Here is a 24,684-nt window from a genome sequence, read left to right on the forward strand (position 1 = left end):
CAGCTTCTCCAAAGTGCAGATAACTCTATGAATTAATAAATCAATTACAGTGACTACCTCTCTTTTAAAATGAATAATTTGCAACTTAATTCCACTCTACGATCACATTAACAAACACAGATGCATGGCGAAAAAAGTGAGTATTACTTATAGAAAGGCGCTTCACTGAACAAAGTAGCTCTTGTTTGCAAGCAACATGGATTTTGATTTCCGTTCATGTTTGCTAATGTATTATATAGCAAAATTTATCTTGCAAATTATTATGCCCGATATTTTTTCAAATAATTTTATTTAAATCTTCTAAACTAGTGCCCATTTTTATATATATCTTTAAACTTTTTTAGTTCCCATAGATCCTCCTAAACTATTGAAACTTCTGACCCTTCGACGGACATTAATGAAAACGATAAAATGACAAAACCACCGCTCTACTTATAATGGTATTTTGATATATTAATATCTCTCTTTATTTCTTCTCTAAAAAAGTTAAGAATATAAATATTACAAATTTGATCATCGTATGAGTCATTACTCATTAATAAAAAAAAGTAATAAAAGACTAATAAAAGAAATATTTGAGAGGCGTTCTATTGTTTAGGGGTTTGTGTACCAAATAAAAATTTTAAAGGATGTATATAAAAATGAGCAATAGTTCTAAGTAAATTATCCCATTTAACATATTTACAGATGACTTATATATATATAAAAGAAAATTCAATGACTATCAGCAGCCTGCATCTCATTCCTCATTTAATTACTTCGCTTTCCAACTCCTACCAACCAACATTGACCATGATGGATAAACATGGCTACCCCACTTTCTTTTTTAATCAAAGTCCGTAGACACCATCCGTTCATTCGTTCAAAAAGCTGGTACAAACTAATCTGAAGATAGATCAGTCCATTTCATACGAGATCTCGACAAACAAGATTGCCAAGCTCATAAGCAAGAGTATCACCAACCCTGCGAATGAAGGAAGCTATAATAATTTTAAACAAGATAATCCATATAGAGTAGATCTTCCAGTTGGAGAACTCAGTAAGGTTTGACAAATTTTAACAACCATGAGACAATCAACAGCCCCAGCAAAGATCTAACTCATGCAGTGCCATGAGGCCATGTAGGAAGACAGTAGCTTCACCTTCAACAGTGCTAGGACAACATATAGTACAAGCGGCTACCCCACTTTTGAGTGATGTGCATCATTACTGGCTTCAGAAAGATACATAATATAAACTCGGCCACTTCCAGAAGAAGGCAATTTCCATGCCTTTCACGAACTGCAAAAGTTATCCAGAGACACCTCTTCCCGGAGTTATGCTAATGATATATGAACACAAAATTTTAAATTAATCTCTTTAGTACTATATTTGTAGGCCATCCAAGTAAATTTTAAATAACACTATATTTTTGCAGGTTATATATGTGATAAGATCAGTTCAATCTTTTGCCCTTCGTTACTAAATATTGTGAGTTCCTTGTTATAGAAGATAAGCTTCAAGAAGTTTGCTTGATAGATATATTTCATCATGTTTATTGGTTAACTTGGATTAATTTTTGTAAATTTATTTTATGAATGCCAGTGATATTATATAGTAGTAGCATACTAAAAAATATCAAGTACATCAGTTGATAGTACATCTATCCAACCAAGTATTTTCGAATCTTTCATTCCTGTTGTTAGTCTTTCCTGTCAATCTCCCCAAACTAATAGTATAACTTTCCTCCAAATCCTAATCTACCAGTAAGACGCAATACCTTACAAGTACGTTATCATATGAATTGTAGATTCTCTATGGGTCTATTTCTATTAATTCTTTGATTCTTTCTTAAGCCAAATGATTAGCAATCAAACACTGGCTAAAGGGTTAGAACATTATTATTATGGAGAAACCACATGGCTCAATGATCTATTGTATATATTTTTAATACTAATCCATGCACCATTGCATGTAACCGAATTACAATAACAAATGTTGTTATAATGACATGCAATAATAGTACGACATTGTGATCTATATTGTTCAGATGTTTTTAACAACATATTTCCGCAACTAAAAATTGATGAACAGACATAAATCAATTGCTATTTCATCCTCATATATTTGCTTTCCAATCGCCAAGATAAAAATTAACTCTATGATCAAGTCAGAATAATCCTCACTCTAAATCACCTTAATTTGGAATACTCATTTCCTGGTCAATGATATGGCCCAAAAGCTCATATCAATTAGACTGACCGCTAATTAATACTAGACTCCACCTGATCAATTAGACTCTTTAGGAATCATCTCTCCACTACTTTATGGGGACAAAATGATTCAGCACCATAATCTGGAAGAAAAGGGAAGATTCTTGAATGTATGTAAGGGAAATCATCAACCAGTTCATTGTTCTCAAGATCCCAGGAGGCAAACTAAATTTTTATCTCACCTCGAGTTCATGAAGTCATTCAACAAATCAAACACATTTATCTTCAAATCTTGCAAAGCGATTCAAAAGAAAGCACACCAATCTATCTATCAATCCATGTCTTTGAGGTTAGAACATCATATATATATATATATATATATATATATATATATATATATATATATATATATATATATATATATATATATATATATATATATGTTCTCCAAGCAATGTAATAGAAGAGTAGAAGATCTTTAGAAAATAGAGGTTCTTCCTGCAATTAATCAAGACGAATTTACCATGAAGAGCACAGAAAAGGTGTCATAAATTCTATAAGAAACGTACTCACTAGCCACTAATGATCTAATAAAAAGTTCACAGGAAAGGTGTCATAAATTCAAACAGTCACCTCAATTAGGCAAGTTGTGAGAAGATCACAAGGAGCTGAATCCATCATGAAGAGCCACGTCCTGGAGAATTAAGTACAAATCTTATTGATAGTTGATACCTTACCCAGTCGATCACTACTTCAGACCCCAAAAGAAGGGGGGAAAAGAGGAAACAAAATCCACAACGATGAAGGTAGATAGATCTTGAACGAAAGCGTTATAAAACCGGACAGGATCGAGTAAGAAAATATTTACAAATCTCACCCGCTCCTTTCTTCCTTTTTTTTCTTTTATTGGTACACCACTTTTTTTTTTCTTTTTCTTTTTTGGGCATTTATGTACCCCTTCGTGGTACTAGTGCAAGCTAAAGCCGAGGCCGAGGCTGAGCGCCGCTTTGACGTCGAGCCGCCACGCGTAGCCGCCGCCTTCGAGTCGCCACACGTCGCACGGCGCCGCGAGTGAGCCCCTACCCTTCCTCCCGCAAGCGTACCGCACGCGCGCGCGGCATGTGAACCCCCCGCATGTGCCCCACGCCGGCACTATCCCATTCGTCACGAGCCCCACCCTCACGTGCTGCTCCTCCGCCGCCGCTCCAACGGCGAACACCATCCTCCTGTACGCCTCGTTCGTCCACGTCACGCGGCCCCACTCGTCCGAGGTGAAACCCGGCGACTCGTCCTCCTCCAGAGCCGACTTCATCTGGCTCCCCTCTTCCCTGTCCTGCCACGTAGCGGTCACACGTTCCACGGTGAACCAGGACGCTGCGGGGCGGAGCGGGCGGGGGATGACCACGGAGGCGGTGGAAAAAGGCTCCCGCCGAAACCACGGAGGCGGCTCGTACTCCGCGGCTGGTGTCGGGGGAGAGGGGCATGCGTCCCTCCTATCCGGCGTCTCCGGCATGAGCGGCAGCGTCACGATCGGGCTCGAATCCGTCATCGAACTCGGCGCGGACGAGGATGACGAGGCCGACTTCTCCTCCTTCTCCGCCGTCTCCTCCCCACGCGACTCCACCTTCTTCGGCTTCCTTCCTCTCTTCCCCTCCCTTCCCCCTCCCCCGCCCGTTGCCTTCCGCTTGCTCCTCCCGCCGCCTCCCGTTGCCGCCACTTCAGCTCCGGCGCCGGACCCCGCCGCTGGCTTCGGAGCGATGGGCCGGAACCGCAGCATTATCCTCCCCACTCTCCACGCCACGTCAGCGTCCCCCGAACCTCGCGATGCAGCAACCTCCTCTCCTCTCCATCACCACCACCAGCACCAGCACCACCACCGCCCAAAGAAATGATTGCCAGAGAAAAAGAAGGGAAAAAAAACTCGCCTTTGAGAGGAAGGAAGGAAGCCAGCAGAGTTGATATAACACTGGGACGGAGGAGGACACGTGTAGTTCCCGCATCACGCGGCGATTGGCCGGAACAGACACGTGGCGAGAGCCTTACATGGGAGCACGTGAAGGGCAGAGAAGGGATTGGAATGCGAGAAGGGACCAATGGGAGGGCGAGGAGTGTTACATGCTTTGGGACAGGAAAGGAACACGTAAGGGGTGGGAGAGTTGGGAAGCGAGAAGTGGGGCCCGTGGTGGTTGCTTTATTTGGAATAAAAAGCGGGGGGCAGATTTGGAAATCTGGGAGGGGAGGGAGCAAGGTGGTTCGAGAAGAGGGGAGGACACGTGGACGAATAAGGGGACGAAGGGGAGCGGGGGTGGTCGCTAGGTTGCTATTATGAGTGCGTAGGGAGGGACGCGTGGATGCGGTGATAGGGACGTGGATCTCCGAGGAGATCTCTGACGTCAGCGGAAGCGCCTGTTCCAATTTTACTTTAGATGGACGATAATGCCCTTCTAATTTCAAGTCTACCGCTACGTCCTCCCCCCCCCCCTCCCCAAGCTTTATTTTCAGAAAAAAGAAAAAAAGAAAAATCTGAAAATAATACGAGAAATTTGCATTAAAAACACATTATGAGTTTTTTTTTTCAAATTTGCATTTATATTATTTAAAGTCTCGTAGAATATTAATGGGACACTCTAATATTGAGAGAAGTGACTCGTAATTTTATTTTCTTCTTCTATCGGTGTTGCTGTTGCTTTTTTTTTCTTCTTCTTTTTCTCCTTAATATGAATTTTCTAGTAATTTATAAATTTTGTAGTTATATTTAGTGTCCTTATTTGCCTCTCCTCCTTCTTCTCTTTTCACTAAATAAATATACAACTCGAAGAAGTTGCGACTTTTCTCCTTTACATTTATTAACATGAACAACTTCAAAATTCCTTAATATTAGTAACCTATATAGGGGTATACAAATATCTTTTAGCTTATGAAATATAAGCATTTGTGACAATTGTGAATCAAACTATATGGGAGCAAGCTTACATGAGATGTTTATATAGAATTAGAAAAATATTGATAATTATAAAATAACTCCAAAAGTTTAAACAAGTTAATATCTCTTTTATTTCTCCTCGTCCACTTTTTTTATAACTTTAATTTGTATTTTACTTATAAAATTTAGTCTTATAATATAATGCGTGTGTACCTAATATGAAATCATATAGTAAGATAATTATTTGTCTCTTTCTTTTAGTTATTCATAGTACTAATATTCTCTTTTTGAAAGACTAATTATAATATTTGATTCTTTTTGTTCTTTCAATTTCTTTTAACTACTTATAGCACCAACTTTCTTTTAAATTATTTTTCATTTGAAAGAGTTAAAAGAATATCTTTACTTATGTTCTCCACTAGAAACAACACTACAAGTTTCTCATTCAAAAGAAATAAGGTAATGGATGAGTGAATATGAAATAATAAGTAGAAGAAGAGTAAAGTAAACAAATTTTGTAAGTTAACTGTGAATTTTGTGAATAAATTACGAACGATAATTATAAAAGAAGGTAGATGAGGAGAAGTAAGAGAGATGGTACCTTATTTAAACTTTTGAAGATATTTCATACTCACTAATATATTTCTAATGCATTGAACAATTTTATTTTATCAGGTATAAATTTTTAAGTGTACATGATATTTTTTTTTTCAATTGAAAGAGCTAAAATTATCAAATGCTATGATCAATTTTTTAAAAAGAGAGATAATTAGTGCTATAGTACTTAAAAAAGACAACCATTTATTTTTAGTGAAAAAAAGAAGAAGATAAAGAATGTTAGTAAATATAAGTACATAATTCGTAAATTAACTATGAGATTCTAATTGCAATTCATATGATATCGGCGCAAACGTCAGCCCAAGTTTCGATAGCCTCATTAGCATTGGTTGCTCAAAACTAATGAAGCGTCGCATCTTTAAGGTGGAAGCTCGCAAGCGTCACCTTGTATTCTTCCGCTGTATCCTGGCATGCGATGAATTGCTCCGCCTTATACAATCAATTGATCGAATTGCCACCTTTGAACTTGGGGAATTTGAGATGCATGATTTGCCCACGGATGCCTTTGTCTCGATCCGGATAAAGTCCAAGTCCTTGTCTAACCAGAGGAGGATGCACCATGAATGGTTGATGATCCCTCCTTCGATTTTTGATTAACTCGTCGTGGTTCAAGTTCGTATTGCCCTGCCCACAGATCCAGATCTCCAAGGTGATCTCCATAGTGGTTCGCTCGTTGGATGGGCTCACCTGCAATTGGGCCTGGTGGAACCATCCTTACTTGTCTCTGCCCATAGGGTGGTGGCAGCAGCGGCTCTTATGGTTGCAAATTCTGAACCGGTGGCGGTGGGTTCATGGGGGTAGACTCGCGTCGTGGGGTTGATGGTGCATTCCTGTTCGTCATGGCTTCCCTTGTCGCCATACAAAATTTATAGTTCATTTATAAAATTTGTAATTTAACTATGAAATACTGTCTAAAAAAGAAGAATGAACAGAGTGGGATAGATACTATCTTATTCAAACCTTTTAGAGATATTTATAATATTAATACCTTAGTAATTTACATTATCTGTAACTAGATCCTGTAGCTTTTTACAACATAGATTAAGTTGTTTTTAGAGAAGACCAATCATTTTAAATTAAACAAAATTTTCTTTTTGAAAGATTGATTATAGATCTAGTGTTTTGTTATTTAATTAATCCTATTATCTTACTATTGTCTCCAAATTAATCTTTTATTTTATTAATTAAAGAGCGATTAAAAAAACTTATATAGAGAAAAAGAAGGATTAAGAATAAGAAGAAAAAAAGAGAGAGTATGAATTACTTTTATCTATTCTTATATTGTCTTATCAATATTTAATAAGCAGTAAATAATAGAAGGTTAAGCTTAGATGAAAAATAGATCATCCTTATAGAAATCTAAAAATGGACATAACAAAAGTAAAAACCTGCTGTGTTTTTATGCAAATTTCGCATATATTATCGAGGAGAGCATAGTAGATGTGTATTATTTTTTGCAGTCAAAATGGTAGAGCTGGGCTCTTTAATTTGTCGTGAAGATTTAATGTACGGGCCGTATGGAGTGGCGTTGTCATTTTGATTATTAGTCAACTAGGTTGCCTCAGAAAGGAGGATTAGTATGGTTACATTTGATAGGGGAACTTTTGACCATTCTAACTCTCTTCTAAATTTTATCTATTAAAATAACTTATATTTTAAACTTAATTGCTTTTTATTTTCTTACCACATATGATATAAAATGGTGATCAAACAACGGCTTATTTATCAGAATAAGAGCTGAACTTATCAGCACTTCTTCTTTTTAGATAAAATACCGATAAGTAAAGCATTTTATTAGCATTTATGTTGAAATAGACTCCTTTTATATTAAGTTTTGAGTCTTGTCTATTTTGACCAAAAAAAAGTTAAGAAAAGGTTAGTTTAGTCAAAAACTTACTTGGGTCATATTTCGGTGCAAAATCTTAGTGTGTCCAACTGGAGTTTTATTTATCTCTCTTGTGGATGTCGACGCAGAGAAGTGAGAAAGTAAAGTGGATAGTTTTAGGAAATAACTCACTTTTACTATTTGGTTATCCGAAGTGAGTTGAAAAGTCATTTACTTGATTTTCCCTAAATTATAGGATTTTCCTATTCTTAGCTCAATTGATGTGTGGAATTGCATTACGAGGACATTGAGTTCGATAGATCGAATTTATTTATCTTTTAATTAATTTATATTTATCCCTTATGTAAGTCTTTAAGGTAAGTCTAGTTAAATCATATAAGCTTCAAAAGATAAGTCCAATTAAGTCATGTATTCTCTAAGGCAAATTAAATTAAATCATGTAAGTCTCTAAGATAAATTCAATTAAGTCATGTAAGCCTATGTAAGACAAGTCTTAGTTCAAGTCGTATTAGCTTTCAGGATTAGTCTAAATAAGATTCATTATATCCAACCTCTATATAGAAGGAGTGGGCAAGCATCTAAGCATTGAAAAATTATTTTAGTCTTAAGTTTATCTTAGGAGTAAGAGTAAGATAATCTAAGAGTAGAAGTAAGTTAATTATAGATGCTTATTTTCCTAAAAATAGATCTAATTTAGAACCCTAATTTTATCTCCAAACCCTAGCTATCATCTCCACAAGCAACCCTACCTTACGACCGTCCACCGCCACCTTTAGCTGTTCACCACCCTCCGATGACCGTTGCAACATCGGATATTTACCAATTTATCTCGTTATGATCTTCCTCCACTATTTTATTAATATTTTTTCATGTCAACCTTCGATTTATATAAAATTAAACCATTAGAACCTTAACTTTCAAAGCTACCACCATACAAATATTCATAATTTTCTTACATCCAAATCGGTTCATATCTGATTTATACTAGTGGTTCCAAAGTTGATGTTCCTCGGACGTTGGTGAACACATGATCCAAAGCTAACCTAGGGGAGATCATGGCCATGGAGGACTAAGAAGTTATCTCCATCCCTATGGAGGTTTCCTTGGCACCACCAACAACTGTCATCTACAAGCCACCGACGTGGGCGAAGACGATATTTACAAAATTTGGTCAAATTGAAGAGAATTTGAAGGAGATCCAAATTGCCATCAAGGATTCGATCTAGGCCTTAGCCGATGTCTTACTAGCTGCCTTCAACCCCCTTGCACTAACAAAGCCGTCGGCCATAGCGGAACCAACTTCCCCATAGCAAGAAAGTCCAAACTGTGAGGAAGGAAAGTGTTGGCTTAAACGTGACCAAAGCACCACCTCCGATTGTGGTAGATCTTTACAAACCATTTCCACTATTGATGTGACACTAGTGCATCCCCCAGCGATGACCCTATTGTCATATTTCGTAGATGTGATGAAAAAAAATGTCAAAACCTTAGTTTTCCATCGGCAACGATATAGGCACTTTTAGTCCAAGCCACTACCACCAACACCTTCTTTGGATCACCTACACCCGAACCATGGCCTAAACCGCATGCACTAAGACTTTGGCTCAAATCACTCGTGGTTAGAATTTGGCTCGAGCCACCGACACCTAGGGGCTCTAAAGCAAAACCCACCATGGGACCCTCCTCCATGTGGTAGATGAGACCCATATAAAGATTGATGACATGCAATTCAAGAGTGATGAAAGGTATGGAAACCACTATGGACACTTTGGGGACAAGGTGGTCAAAAATATGATGGATTAATGCAAAGTGGGTAAGGTCAGATAACATCATAAGAACATTGGGTTTGATAGATTGAGCCTATTTATCTTTTAATTAATTTATAATTATCTCTTATGTAAGCTCTTAAGACAAACTAAGTAAGTCATATTAGCCTCAAAGATAAGTCTAATTAAATCATGTAAGCCTCTAAGACAAGTCCAATTAAATTATGTAAATCTCTAAGACAAGTCCAATAAAATCTTACAAGCTTCATAGTTTGAGTCGTATAAGCCTTTAAGGATAGTCGGAATATAATTCATTATACCTGACTTCTATATATAGAGGGGTTGAGCTTCTTTGTTTAATCATCCATTCGAGTATTAAGAAATTATTTTAATATTGAGTTTATCTTAGGAGTGAGAGTAAAATAATCTAGGAGTAGAAATAAATTATAATTATTTATTTTTCTAAAAGTAAATCTACTTTAGAGTTCTAACTTACCTCTAAACGCTAGCCACTATCACTTCCACGAGCCACCCTACCTTATGGCTGTTCACCACCACCCTTTAACGTCTACTGTATCAGATATTTACCAATCTGCCATGTTCTAACCTTCCTCCCCTATTTCTAAGTTACTCTCAAATAAGTTCTTTATTCCAAATTATTTCCGTACATGTATACCCCTACTATAAATATTTATATTTATCTGCTTTAAAATCCTTTTCACATGGATACATTTTCATTAAATCTAATAAATCATTAAAAGTTCATCAATTTGACTTAAAAAGTCATAAAAGACCTTATTTTTGTTTTTATTATATATTCTTTCAGTTAATGATCATTATATTTTATATATTTTAAGTTATTAAATATTTTAATTTATATTTGTTAAAATAAACTTAAAGAAAACATATTGCAAAAACTAAGGCTTTTAAAGAATATACTCACAAACATAAAATTTAAAAGGAGACGCATATAAATAAAGAATTTTAGACAACTATGGAATACAAAAGCTTTTGTTTTTATTTTGAAGTTCTAGCTTTATTTTTTATTTTTCTCAACTAGATAATAGAAAGTAGAAACCCTGTGTCACCAAATATTAGGAAGTGTCAAGTTTTCATTAAGAAATAAGTTCTTCAAGATTTTAACTTCCCAATATCACTTCCCAGCAATCAAACATGCCTCAAACTAATTGGAACTTATTCTTTGTAGAGCAATGATTCAAATGGAACGAAAGAATTATTGAAATGAGATTTTATCCTTCAAATTTATCGAGAGATAAAATTATCATTATACACATTACTTGTCCAACTAGTTAATTTAGTCTCAAAACCTTAGGCTATTAAATTATATATCTACTAAAAATGATAGATCGTGTGAAAAGATAGGAAGTCAACTATTAATATTGATTTCTACAACATAGATAAGATTCAAAATTTAAACTAAATTATTTTGAGTGAGGTATTTAATTTAGGTAGGATGACATATTTTAATAAATATTTTCCTCCTTTCAACTGATGAACAAGATCTCCAATCTAAATTAATTAGCATAAATCGCTTCTCATACATAAACTAAAGTTTCTCAACTACTCAAAACACACATATCATAGAAATTTCTTAAGTAATACTAATAGTTGGTATTTCAAGAACCAAAAATTTTAGTTAATTATCAATAATATTATATGTTGGAAATTTTATGTATTGAGCTAAGTTTTAAGTGGAGCCCACACATTATTAATGATGGTTTAATGATGAAATTAATTTAGCTCAAAGAGTATTTTATTATCATATATTCACTTAGTCAAATCCATTAAGAGAAGTGAATATAAATTGGCTCTAAAGTGGGTATCATGGCAATGAAAAATTAAAGAGAAATAAGTTTAATACCATATTGAATATCTGAGAAATGTTAATATGGTATATAAGTGTCAAACTTCTTATGGATTTTGGGCCCCAAAAAGGGTACCTATTTTGTACGTAAAAGATGTAAATTGGCTATAAAGTGAGTATCGACTCGGTTCGCACGCACGGGTCAAGTTTAAACCTGCCTTTCACTTTGAAATTGTTATTTGGTTAGACCCGAAATGGTGCATCCATTCTGGAGATAATGTCATAGAATTGTGACTTTTTGGAATCAGATTATTACTACCAACGTTATGTAATTTTCGCTATTGAATGAGGAGAGGTAAATAAAAGGTTAGTTTGAATGGTCACCAAATTCTTAAGTAATAATAGAGAGGATATATCCGATGGGATAATTCCCAATAAAACTAGGTTGCTTTAGTCTGGGAATTTAAATTGTTGGGATATGTAAAACAATGTGAAAAATGCAAATTACTAACTTAAATACCCTATCACATTGCTGTCTTGCTAGAATAATTAAATTATTTATTCTATGCAATCTATAATAACTATATGAAACACGAACAATAAAAAAAAACCTGGGAAATATAGTAATTATCTGAACTAACATTAAAATAGTGTAGTTTTTCATGATTATTCTCACAAAATTAAATGAATAGTTCAAATGAATTTTTCGTACCTCACAATTACTCCATCTATATTAGTCTTTGCTCTTCATAAATATGAGGGTTTCTTCCATGCAATAGAATTAATTCTTTATCAATCAATTTGATGAAGATCTAACGGTTAAGAGTATAATAGGAATGAAAGATATTACCGGTTCAGCAGGTAATTTTTTTAGATATATAATCTTACACATTATTTTTTAACAATTATATTATCTTAATATTTTATTAAGTAAAAGACATATATATCATTAACTGAGAGTAATGTATATATATCAAAATAAGGGTATTGATATCTTTTATAATTAACTTGATGAAAATTTAATTACATTTTATCTTTTTGATTATTTTTTATTATTTGCATATATCTCCCATTAGTTTAAGATTGATTTAAATTAAATTTTAATAGATAGAAATAGAGAATTATATTTAAATTGAAGTTTATCTCCAAATAATCAAATTTAAATTATTTAATATTAAATGATATCTCCTATAATTAAAGCATAATTATATTTAAAAGAGAAATCTTAACGAAAGAAGAAAAAAAAACGTGTAGAAAACTAACTATTATAGCTGTTGGATTAAGATTATAATTTTTAAAGGTGTATTGATATTTGCCCATAAATATCGAATTAGTCACCTCTAAACCTAACTGAGAATGAGATCAAGCCTAGTGGAGTACTCGATATGATGGAGACATTACCAAAACCAATAATATTCTCGAGCTCAATGATTCAAATTTGTAAGGTATTGAATTTTTATTACTCAGCATTGATATCATACATGATGACGATAAGCATGCTTTGAAAAAATTACGTGGTATAGATTACTATCAACTGAAAAATATATAGTGTGAAGTTGGATAGAGACCTTTTATCTCATTGTCTTGTTCGCATGTTATCTAAATAATAGGCCATACAAAGGATTTGGATAAATTTTGTTCCACTTGATTGAAATGATGATTCATTTAAAAGAATTCTTGATGTAAGTTTGAACTGAAATACTAAAGTAGCCTAAGCATGTTCATTGACGTGAGTTTTTTATCATGGTAAAATTGCATGATCATATCAAAATGATGTTATAATAGAGATCTTACCAACTGCCATTTAGTCTCTATTTCTACTATTTATTTTGTTGCAATGTTGGGCTACATATCCTATTATATTATTTGTCCATACAAATATGGCATGTGTACATAGTTGAACTAATAGATGAGTTTGTTATTTAGTAGAATTATGAAATGTATATTTTAGGGATGGCTTTTAGTATTTATTTTGAAAAATTCTAGCACATCGGAAAAATCCTTTATTTAGAATCAATCATTGGTTTAGTTTGAATAACACAAACAAGACCAGTTTCTATTACTCAATCTATTAACAGTTTTAAGTATGAACAAAATATATTTTGAGCATAAAAAGGAGTAGATAAAAGAAGTATTGTGTAGAAGCAAACATAATATATAGTTAGTTGCCTATTAAGAATCCTTTGTATTAGTATGACAAATTAACATGTGTACAAAGAAGTTGCATCTTCCTTTGTATTAGTATGGAAGTAGACTGATACCCTAACTTGCATGAGTAAAAACTCTAATTTATTTTTAAGGTATAATTTCACTTAGATGGCATGAATTATAACTGTTTTCTACATACACTCTCTAAATTTTTTATTACCTACACATACTCGCTAAACTAAGAAAAATATTCATATGTATCCCTTAAACTAACAAAATAAGTAACTATATGAGTCTTTAAACTAAAAAACTGTTTGGATGTATGCGGTAAAAAAAAATTCAAAAAATGTATGTAGAAAATAGTAATAGTTTAAGGAATCTAAGTGAAATTATTTATACTTTTAACTTAAGCACTTAATTACCTCTTTGAAATACAACTGTTATCTTTTTTTTTAGCATATTTGATGAAACCGAAGGTAAAATTTAAAGATCCTCAGCAAGGACAGTTGAGATGATTGGATAAATTTTTTTAATACATCTAAAATAATATCGATCAAAGTTTAAATTAACAAAAAAAAATTATTATTTAACATATTTGGTATATTTTTATCCTTGAAGTTCAATCGATATTATTTTAAATACATTAAAAAGTTTATCCACGTCACAATAGATTAAGTGCTTAAATGATAAATACATTAAGATTTTACGATATTGACCTAATCACAAGAAGAAAAGAGTACAATTTATCTTAAAAAAAATTAAACATCATGTAGAGGCTATTTTGAGACCTCCCTTCCCATCCATGCATGCCCCACGTACCCCACTAATTTCATTGGTCTCTAGCTTCCTGAGAAGGTGCCAATATAGAGTTCTTCAACTTTCATTTTCTCCTCTGTGACAAGTATAATGATCTGAAAGGAATGGAATATGAAGCAGGGAGTTGATCGAGGGCAAAAATGCATGGTCACAATCATTCTGATGAAAGTATTTGTTGCTATGTAGCTATCAACCATGAGTAGCTGTTCCTGAAGTACTTCCACGTTTGAACCCTATAATTGGAGAGCCTAGGAAGGGTGGTGGTGTTGGGAAGGTTGTTTTAGTCATTTCACCCTGCTGATATAAACATTGTAGGTAAGGAATTTAATTGGGCAGGGAGATCCAATGGCTCTTGGACAAGTATTACGTTTTCTAATTGGGAGGTGAGAAAAGAAGTGGTTGCTTAATTGGATGACACCTATAAAGTCCTCTAAAATGGACCAGTCTAAGCAATTGAGATAAAGAAGGATACCTACAAATTAAACTATCCTTATCTAACTTTTATTTCTATCATTTTATCCTTAATTATATGTTTCAAACTAATGTGAAAATGCTAACTTTTCTATCCAACTAATAGAGAAAGTAGAAAAGAAATTTAAAACATTATTAGAGAGAAATTTCTCATTGTAATAAATATTAAAAATATCATAATTGTCCTTCTCATTCTATTAAATTTACTCATGCTATTTTATTCTTCAAATTTAAAATAAAATACACTTTTAACATCTTATATCTTCTCCTATCTAAGATAGATGTTTTATGATTATCGTAATGTACCTCCTTTTAAATATATGATCATGGAAGAAAATAAAAGTTAATCATCTTAGAAAAATAGGTAGAAGATTAACCTTAAAGGATATTACAATAGTTTGTACTTTTCTATTAGTTTGGATGAAAAAAGTTAATAGCTTTACATTAATTTAAATCACATGAGAAAAAGTGATACAAATAAAAGTTAAAAGAGATAGTTTAATTTTTAGGCATAACTACACCTTTAAAAAAAAAATTTGCTTTTTCACCTATTTGTAACTTAATTGTTAGTAAAATAGATTAATTGATTTGCAAATATCGAAAAAATCATGGTTAATTTAAATCACACGCAAGCTGTATTAAATGCAAATTCTGGTTATGGTATGCTTATGTTTATGTAAATATTTGTTTATATAAATAGTGTGCACTTTCTATACGTAATGTATTCTTTTGAGAGAATAATGGTGGGCTAAACCCTGATTAATAAGAGTGAATCGCCTATTAGACAGGCCTTAACAGTGTGTGATAACAAATGATCGCAGCAAATTATACTCTTTCTTTGCAAGCTATCATGAGTTCTGGTATATAGTTTTAAATGTGATCATAAAGAGAATTAGTTTGCAAATCATTCTTCATCTACAGTAGAAGTATAATGCATAGGAGCGATACAAAAATAAAATTAAATAAACCATTTAGCCAATGGATCGAGCAAATAGCTATATAATGGAAATAGATATATAGATGGGGTCGTCGTCGAGGTCAGTCTATTTGACATTGAAAGGGGCCCTAAACCTAAATTACTTTTGGTAAGAACTGCTTATATTTGTCATTAGTACCAAGTAATTTTGGATTAAAAGTCTCTATTAATTAAGAGCACTGATCACTGTTCTTAGTTCGTACCCTCAAAATGGTGAGATAATCGTATACGGGAAATATTGAGCTGTATAGGATTACTGTTTGTTTGCCTTGTAATTGAAAACAAAATCAACATCAAATATGCCCAAAATTAAAGGAGAATAGTAACTTATAGCAACCAATGATAAAATGAAAATAAAATGGACAACAAAGATTCTCTCACTGTTATACAGTTAAACCTATTAAATTGCTCTATTAGAAAATGACTCCGTTCCTACTACAAATTATCTTTTTCTCCGTCATTAACTATCGTGGAAGTGTGGCACGGCATGTCATCAACCACCATGACGTGCCATAACAGGCCACAAACTGTTACATAGCTGAGCCTCTTTCTTGAAATAGAGAAAGAGTTGTGTTCTAGTATTGAAATTCGAAACATTCGACCGAATACTCCAATTTTAAGTGGAGAAGAGAAAGAGACAGCAAGCGAATGAAGTCTTCGACCCAATATCTCCAATTGGAAGTTCAGAGGAGAAAGAGACATCAACCAAACAACAACGAAAAATTCGACCCAATATCTCCCGTCCGAAGTAAAAGAGGAGAAAGAGACATCAACCGAACAACCACCGCAATTTCTTCTTATGGTAGATTCGTAGAGCACCCAAAAGGAACCGCAAGCACCCTACTGGAGTTCCATTGTGACAGCAGACCAGTAACGATTCTGAAGATATCACATCCAAGTCTGTGTGTGTATGTGTCTATCATAGAACAGAATATTGAAAAAGACATGGCACAAATAAAAGAAGAATCTCACAGATCCACTGCAAGTTAATCCACTGAGGATCTTATCCTCAGCCTGGGAATATATTAGTACATTGGATTAGAAACTACATCCCTGCAGTTGCTCCATCACATATTTCACTTAGATTTTATGTTGGTAAACCACTGAATAACCTAGTTGTACAATCATCAGAGGATGGTTCTTTTTTAAGTTCCAACTATCTAAGAGCCACAGGAAAATAATTAATTGGGGAGTAACTTTAGCAGTGGCTAAACAGAGACCTAATGAATGTTCTTCAAACAGAATTTATCTTGCATGACGGGAAAACCGGCTAGTGGGTCATGCCATTCATTCATACACTTTTCATGACCTTCTTTGAGTTGTTTCTACGCCGAGTCTTCTCAAGAGATTTCTCCAACTCCTGCAGGCAAAAATCATGTTGTCAGACTTACTAATTAAGTAATTTGAAAGCAACAAAATTACCATAACTATATGCTGGACTCCTTTTATAACATTCCGCTGCATTAGCTATATGTACGCCAAATATTTAAAGTTATTTTAAATTTAGGGTTCTGGAAGAAAAGATTGAATGGTCACAATAAAGCACCACAGTGGCTCCTGCAATCAACCTGAGTCACCTGACAGTCTTGACTAGGTCAGGGTCCATAAATAAAGCCAACAGGAATCTTCAACAGCAAAGTTAAAATATAGCAAAATGCAAAACTTTTGGTACCACCTGGGTACCTTGAGGACCTTGCAAATTTGGACTCCTCCTAAAACAAAGAACATGGTCTCATGATAAAATTACGACATATATTGTTCGGTGGAACAGTATATTAACACACTTTTATAGACACTAGGAGAGAATTCATGATTGAAAGAAAGCAGATGAGACGAATGGCCATAATAAGTTCCTAATGATTTACATCTTTGTCATATCAAAAATAGCAAATCTGCCCTGGAAAGATTGAAGATGAGCCTCTTTCATAGTAAATGTTCCTGTTCAAGCATTAACTGCATTCGGCGCAATAAGTTGGCATTAACATAACAAAGGCTACTTTAAGTCCAAGCTAAAAGGCCTTTTGATCCAAGACTAATCGGACACCACAAATTAACACCTAGAGGAATAACCAAGATTTAAGCCTCAGCCACAGAATGCCCAGGTGAGGAGCAGCCAACGGCTATCCTAGCTAATTGGCACTTGCAGAGCCCCATCAGAGGTTGCACCTTGCAAGTGAGCTAAAGTGAACGAGACAGATCCATAGTCAGTTTTCCTTCATAGATCCACCAATTAGGGCTGGCTCAAGAAAGGTAGGGAAGGGCCAGTATAAATTTCAGGCCCAAGCCAAGCTTGAGATAAACTTGGTCTTTGGCGGTTTTAGCCTAGCTCTGTCCAGCGACTAAGCCACTGACTTGCTCCGCCTAAAGCCAGGGCAGGCCTTTTCTGCTCAGGTCTGACTAGAAGTACAATAACCGACCCTGCAGAACCCAAGCCTAATTTTTTGTCAATTTTACTAGCAACTCCAACTAATATACCACTTGCATTTGTCAGCAATCAATTTACTACTAAAATTCAACTTCCCGAGCACTTTGCAATACATTTGCAAGCATTCATTCTTTGAATGCCAATATGCTTAGGCCTATCTTGGCAAAATGCATGCATAGCTACCTTCCAATATAAAATGCTATCTTTTAATGCAAGCATCTAGGCCCCATGATTAGGTACTGCCGGTGCATTTATTACTCAGAATTTGGACAATGGCCGAGATTGATGTCCGTCTTCATCAGCTCAACTCTGCTGCAATACTTTCGAGACATCTAGGTCCTATTTCTGTCCCACATCATTCTCCCATCAGTAAGTACAACCACATTTCTGTGTGTGTGTGTGGGGGGGGGGGGGCAATCAGTGTTTTGCTCTCCCATTCTAAAAAAAAGCAGAACTCTCAAATTTCCTTCTATTATTCCTCTCACTATGAGTTCCAACATGATCAGAAAACCTGAAGAAATGGCCTTCACAATTAAGTAGATTCCAGAAACAAAGAAAGTTTGAAGATAAAGCACATAACGGGTTGGTTAACTAGGTATTGGCAAACTCAACCTACAAATAACAGATTTGGAAGACTTCCATGTTTTTAAGTAAAAAAAAATGTCAAAATATTCAACTTAATAAAGATATACAAGTGTTTGTTTGTCAATCTTGCAATTACAAATTGAGCCTTGTTCAGACAGTAGGGACTAATATAGTTATATAACATTCAGGACACCAAGTCCTGTAGGAGATTGAGGTTAGTCCATTAGGTAATGATAACAAAGAGATGAAAGAAAGACTGGCACTAGGCGCTGTGAGACTCAGGATTTTTTTTTTCCGTAAAATCCTTCAATACAGCTCATAAACAATTTTCTTACCATACAGATTGATTCTTTTCATATGTTATCAGAAAATATATAAAAGGATCTAGTTAAGACTAGCAACTTTGTAGTTTATGATCAAAAGATAGAGATATAAACAACAACACCATCATGGGATAAAAAGTCAAGAATGAGGATAACCTTAAGGCAAGAACTTAGTTCGTGCAAGAATGCATAGATTTTGCACAAGAGTATGTGGCATAACTATGATACAATATCCATGAGAAGCTGTCCCAAATTGGTTATCAAGATGTTGCAGATATGTGCAACAAAAAAATGGCGAGACTTGTTATCATAAATATAAAAAAAAAGTCACTACACAGAATACAACATTGTGGGGTTCAAAGAGTGACTCAGCTTGGAGTTTCTAGTGTTGTGGACATTTCACAAATGTAGTTTCAAAACCATCGGTACCCGACATCTAGCATATAGATTTAAGTTTCCAGTGATATGATATTTCTGACACTTCAAAACTCACAGAATTCTATTGAATGGCAGTACTCCTAGCATGCATTACCATCAAGGTTTTAAAAGACCATAGACGGTGGACAGAGGAGAGACTGGCAAGGGATCATGTAATGCCTAAGCGTTAGGCGAATGTGTAGGCAGACGCCTACAATTCAAGACAGTTAAAAAATAAACAAATAAAAGAACTAATAGTTAGAAAATAAGTTAAAATTTATACCTACAATCTAAAACAATATATTAATGCATTCTTGTTGAGAACTATAGTAAACTATTAAAATCCACTAATTCATCAACATATACAATAATTTTGATTTTCAAAGTCAATTATATACTAAAATATGATACAAGATGTTAAGGCGGTTAGCTCGGTGAGACCTAAGCAAAACCTAGTTATATTCTATCTAAGACGGAAGCCTGGGGATTAAGGGTGAAGTTATTTAAAACAATGATCACCATACATTAGATCACCAAAAGACGTTAACGTGTGTTTCATTTTTAAGGATCAAAGTAACTTTAGCTAGTGCAAGTATATCAACTGCATGATAGTACTTTTTTTCACTGATTACTGTAAAAATCCAGCATAGTGCCTAAACTTCTCACTAGCTTCAGTAAGATGAGGGCACTTTGTTTATCAAGTCTCATGCAATATCATGCACTGCTGGTATACAAAAATACAATCACTTGATAATTTAGATAGGTTAGATATTAGAATAAACAAAGATCCTTTGTATGTTTATAAAGTTGCTATCATCTCTGATGCAAACCGGGACAGATCGCATCATGAGGACATTGATTCGATAGATCGAGCATATTTATTTTTTAATTATTTCATGCTTATGTAAGCCCTTAATGCAAGTATAGTTAAGTCATGTAAGCCACTAAGGCAAATTCAATTAAGTTATGTAAGTCTCTAAAGCAAATCCTAGTTTGAGTCGTATAAGCATTTAGGGCTAAGTGCAAGTATGACTCATTATACTTAACCTCTATATATCGAGGGGATGGGCTTCTTAGTTTAATCATCCAAACATCCAAGCATTGAAAATTAATTGAGTTTAGTTATTTTCTTATTATCGCATTTGCCGTTTTTATTGTAGCTGTTAGATCGTCTTTATTTTCATAAAAATTTATCGCAATCGTAGAGCCCTTCTAAGCACCCAAACCCTAGCCACCATCTTCCTCCAACAGCCACCCTACTATACGATCGTCAACCACCACCTTTGGCCGTCCGCCACCCTCTAACGGTAGCCGCAACGTCAAATATTTACCGTTCTGCCTTATTTTGACCTTCCTTTACTATTTTATTTATATCTTTTCATTCAGACCTCCGATTTAGGTGAAACCAAAGCCATTAGAACTCTAACTCATGAGACTACCACCACCTAAATTTTTATAATTTTCTTACGTTCGGATCAGTACAGATCTGGTTCATAAACAATCTTAGGGAAATTTGAAGTTAAACATAACTAGAAATTATATATATATATATATATGGTAGAGAAAATTGCTCAAATATGCTTGAACAAAACTGGTTCATTAATCCCCTTTCACAATCATATACAAGCTTAAATAATTGCAAAGTGGAAGCTAACAATTGAGAGCAAATAGAAAGGAAGAAGGCCTAGTGCTGAGAAAAAATATTGATTCACAGCATATGAAAAAAAATGAAAAAGTGGAACATGCTAATAGAATAGTTCCTAAATATCATCTCTACAAGATGAAAGAAACATACTAACTTGCATGTGCATGCACAAGTACAATATCTAGAAGAAGCCAACGCACCAAGATGTTCCGTACACAGGGCCTATGGAGGAAGATGTATATAACATTAACCTTAATATTCAAGAGGTTGTTACCAAGATTTGAACCTATGACCTCTTGGAGGCAAGGGACAAGCCTCACTGTCACACCAAGTGACTACTACAAACTTCTGTGATTACGTTAAACTAACAAAATAACCTTATTTCTTACACAAGTCATATCTTAAAAATAATGAGCCAGACTCATCGTGCAAGTTTTGCCACCTCAATAAATGTTTTAGTTACAAGCAAGAATCACTTTTCTCACATTGTTCACTTTTCATATATACAAAAGAACCTTGAGTAGTAGACCACATCATTGGAAAACTAAGAGAACATGATCGTGACTACTGATCCTTACAACTATCGGTTAACATTTTAGCAACGAGATGTATTAAAAAAGCAATCACATTACACATCAATTAACAAATTATTCAAACTAACCTGGTTTGGAACCTTTGGTGACATCTCTTTTGTCCAAAGACTTTCCAAATTATAATATATTCTTGCCTTTTCATCAAGTGCATGAACTATTACAGTACCTGTAAGATTAGGAAGAGATCCAAAGAAATAATTCAATGAGCTTATAAAGTGCATTTATAAAAAAAAGGACCTCACTATTGATCACCCTAGTCAACAATCAAAAGCAGTATTGCTTTAGATAAATATTTTCTTTGACGATCTTTACCATTGAATCTCGGGATCCAGTCACATATTAAAATTAGATTGAAAGTCATAGAACTATATGAATTTGTGAAAGAGGTACTAACCAGAATCAATGACAATCCACTTTCCACCTACATGGCCTTCTACACTTGGGAGCAGTAGTCTCTCAGATCCCTTCTGCTTTTGTTTTACCTGCTCAGCAGCAATTAAGAAATGAATTATGATAATAACATATAACAAGTACATATTTTTCATAAGCTGCACTAGTTTGTGACTTCCTAAGATGCAATTGAACAATGTGAAGAACTCGTAATCCAGCATTAAACAACAGTCTTCTAGCTACATAAAACTAAGAAAAGGAGAAAAAGAAAAAATGGAAGACTATACTCCAAGCACATACTTTAAAGTCATGTAAACTTCGTTAATGTACGAACTTATCTGTCAAGATAAGATCGTTACACTTACATGTAACTTGCTCGGAGAAACCACCAATATTCATTTCACAAAAAGATCTACTATTATTTGATACAATCTCAATCTCACACGAGCCATAATTACCATTTTGCAGAAAGGTTACTTTTTCCCCCTTTCCATTTTTGATTCCATTAAACCAAAAAAAAAATGCAACTAATACAACACCACATCAACATCAAAACAAATCCGATCCAAAACAACAAAAGAATCAAAACCTAGGGTTCCGCAGCACCACCGAAAGATGCGTGATTCCATGAGGAAGAGGAGGGTATCGGACCTGCCTTGTGGATTAGAGCTTGGGCGATGTTACGAACGTGCCAGGTGGATCGGCCGGTGGCGATGACCATGTAGTCGGTCCAATCGCACTGGTCTCCGACGGGGATCACCCGCACGTCATCGGCCTTCACGTCGCTAAGGACCTTCTCCACCTCGCCCAGATCAAGAATCCCTAGCTTCGAGGACGACGACGAGGAAGAGGAGCGGACAAACCCTAGTGGAAGCTTCCATTGGAGAGGAGGAGGAGGAGAAGAGAGCAAAGCCGTGAGAGCTCGCGATCGCAGAGAGGAGAGCATCGAAGGTATTCGAGAGTGTTCGACTGCAGGAGCATCGAGGGTTGCTACTATGCTAGTGGCAACATATCGGATCCGGGTCAGGCTGTATCTGGATCCTAATATAAACAAAATTTTATCGAAATAAAATATATGAATCTTTAGGCGGGCCGGGTTCCCCCGCCCACTAGTTTGTGACATATCAATAATATTTAGCAATATTATTAATATTAAAAAATACTTTTACATAATAGTCCTCTTTTTTTCTTTTTTTTTCTTTTTTCTTTCTGAGAAATTTATATAATAGTCCTCAGTTGTACCAAACTTTTGATATGAGACCAATATAGGAAGCGAGCGGGCTTAATGGGCTGGGCCAGACTCGGCCTAGATAAGGCTTAGCCTGATTAATTTTGAGCTTAAATATCTAAAGTTTTCTTTTGATTTGATTTGATTTATTTTTAATATTTACGACCAAATATTATGCTTGGTTTAAATATAGCATGGAGTGATACCTTCTCTCATATGGGGATTGATTAAGATGGTTTATGGAAACTAAGCACATAGATGTTGCAATTTTTTAACAACTAGATCAAGGGAAATTTGCATATAACACCTTATATTTTAATAAAATTATAATTTACACCCTATATTTTTACTATTTACAAATAGAGCCCTATAATTTAGCAAATATGTGCAGAAAATACTCTACCGTTAGATCAGTTAGTTAAACTTAATTAAATCTCTGAGTTAGATTAACTATACTAATAAAATTATAAAAATATCATCAATCAAGTCATATTAATGACATTTTAGTTATTTTTGAAATAAAATATCTCTACTTAACTAAATATTCTCACGATGTTAATTCAAGTATAGCACAATGTGTTTTCTACATATATTTACTAAATTATAGGACTTGATTTATAAATAGTAAAAATATAGGGTGTAAATCATAATTATAGTATAAAGCTAGGTATTTATATACAAATTTTTCTAGATTCAAACTCCATTTACTTCTAGCTTTTCTATCTAAATAAAATAAAAATATAAAAAATGCAGACAATGAGGCTTGAAATGCTCAACAATTAGTTCCTTTGTATTTTCCAAACTAGTTTTCTTTTATTATTTTTAGAGTATAAAGTAATCCAGTTCAAGGATAGTTATTTTCCCAAAGGTTAAAAAATTTAGAACTTGCCACCAACTCAGAATATAAAATTTCCTTTCAAATATGACTGTTTGGAAATATAGTGTTGTCAACTATCACATTGTGTTGCAATTAGATTAAAGAAACAAAAAAAGAGATGGCAAGGAAATAATAATAATAATAATAATAATAATAATAATAATAATAATAATATATTTTTTTTGCCAAGGTTGTTGACTAGGCTAATACATTGGCCCTTTTTTAATGGTATCCTAGAGAAGAGTTCAATGGAGACTAAAAGATAATGTTTTAAGGCAGGATGTTGTTGTTGAAGGTTGGGTTAATTAATTCTCAATTCTTTTTTGTTTCTTTCTGATAGATTCTCTTACATGCCTACTATTTTTCTTTATTTATAAAAGATTGCCCCTCGAATTGTAGAAATTATCCAATCTACCCTTGGGAAACCATGCACCCATGATTCTATGTTGAAGAACTTGTTTTGTAAAATGTATTCAATAAATAGGTGAGGTTGCAAAATATTTAGAGTAATAGGTAGTTAAACTATTTTTGTGAAAGTGATTTGGTCTCGAGCTTAGTGTTTTTATACATGTAATATATCATAGAAATAATAGAAAGTAACTTTCAGAAAATACCTCGGT

The 24,684-nt window shown here is 34.3% G+C and overlaps 1 protein-coding gene and 1 pseudogene across 1 annotated transcript; both read right to left on the minus strand.

The window, feature by feature from the left end:
- Positions 1-2,887: 2,887 nt before the first annotated feature.
- On the minus strand, positions 2,888-4,063 carry LOC140802304 (uncharacterized; annotated as a pseudogene).
- Positions 4,064-16,536: 12,473 nt separating this feature from the next.
- On the minus strand, positions 16,537-22,973 carry LOC140802368 (protein Iojap-related, mitochondrial). The gene is made up of 4 exons (XM_073157881.1): positions 22,615-22,973; positions 21,964-22,051; positions 21,638-21,735; positions 16,537-16,941 (listed from the first exon to the last, which is right to left on the minus strand). Exons 1-4 carry the CDS (start codon positions 22,903-22,905, stop codon positions 16,873-16,875), a joined length of 546 nt encoding a protein of 181 aa, XP_073013982.1. The 5' UTR covers positions 22,906-22,973; the 3' UTR covers positions 16,537-16,872.
- Between the last annotated feature and the right edge of the window lie 1,711 nt (positions 22,974-24,684).

The sequence above is a fragment of the Typha latifolia genome, chromosome 15 (assembly GCF_019914945.1).
Source record: "Typha latifolia isolate L0001 chromosome 15, TyphaL0001v2, whole genome shotgun sequence".
Taxonomy (NCBI): Eukaryota; Viridiplantae; Streptophyta; class Magnoliopsida; order Poales; family Typhaceae; genus Typha; species Typha latifolia.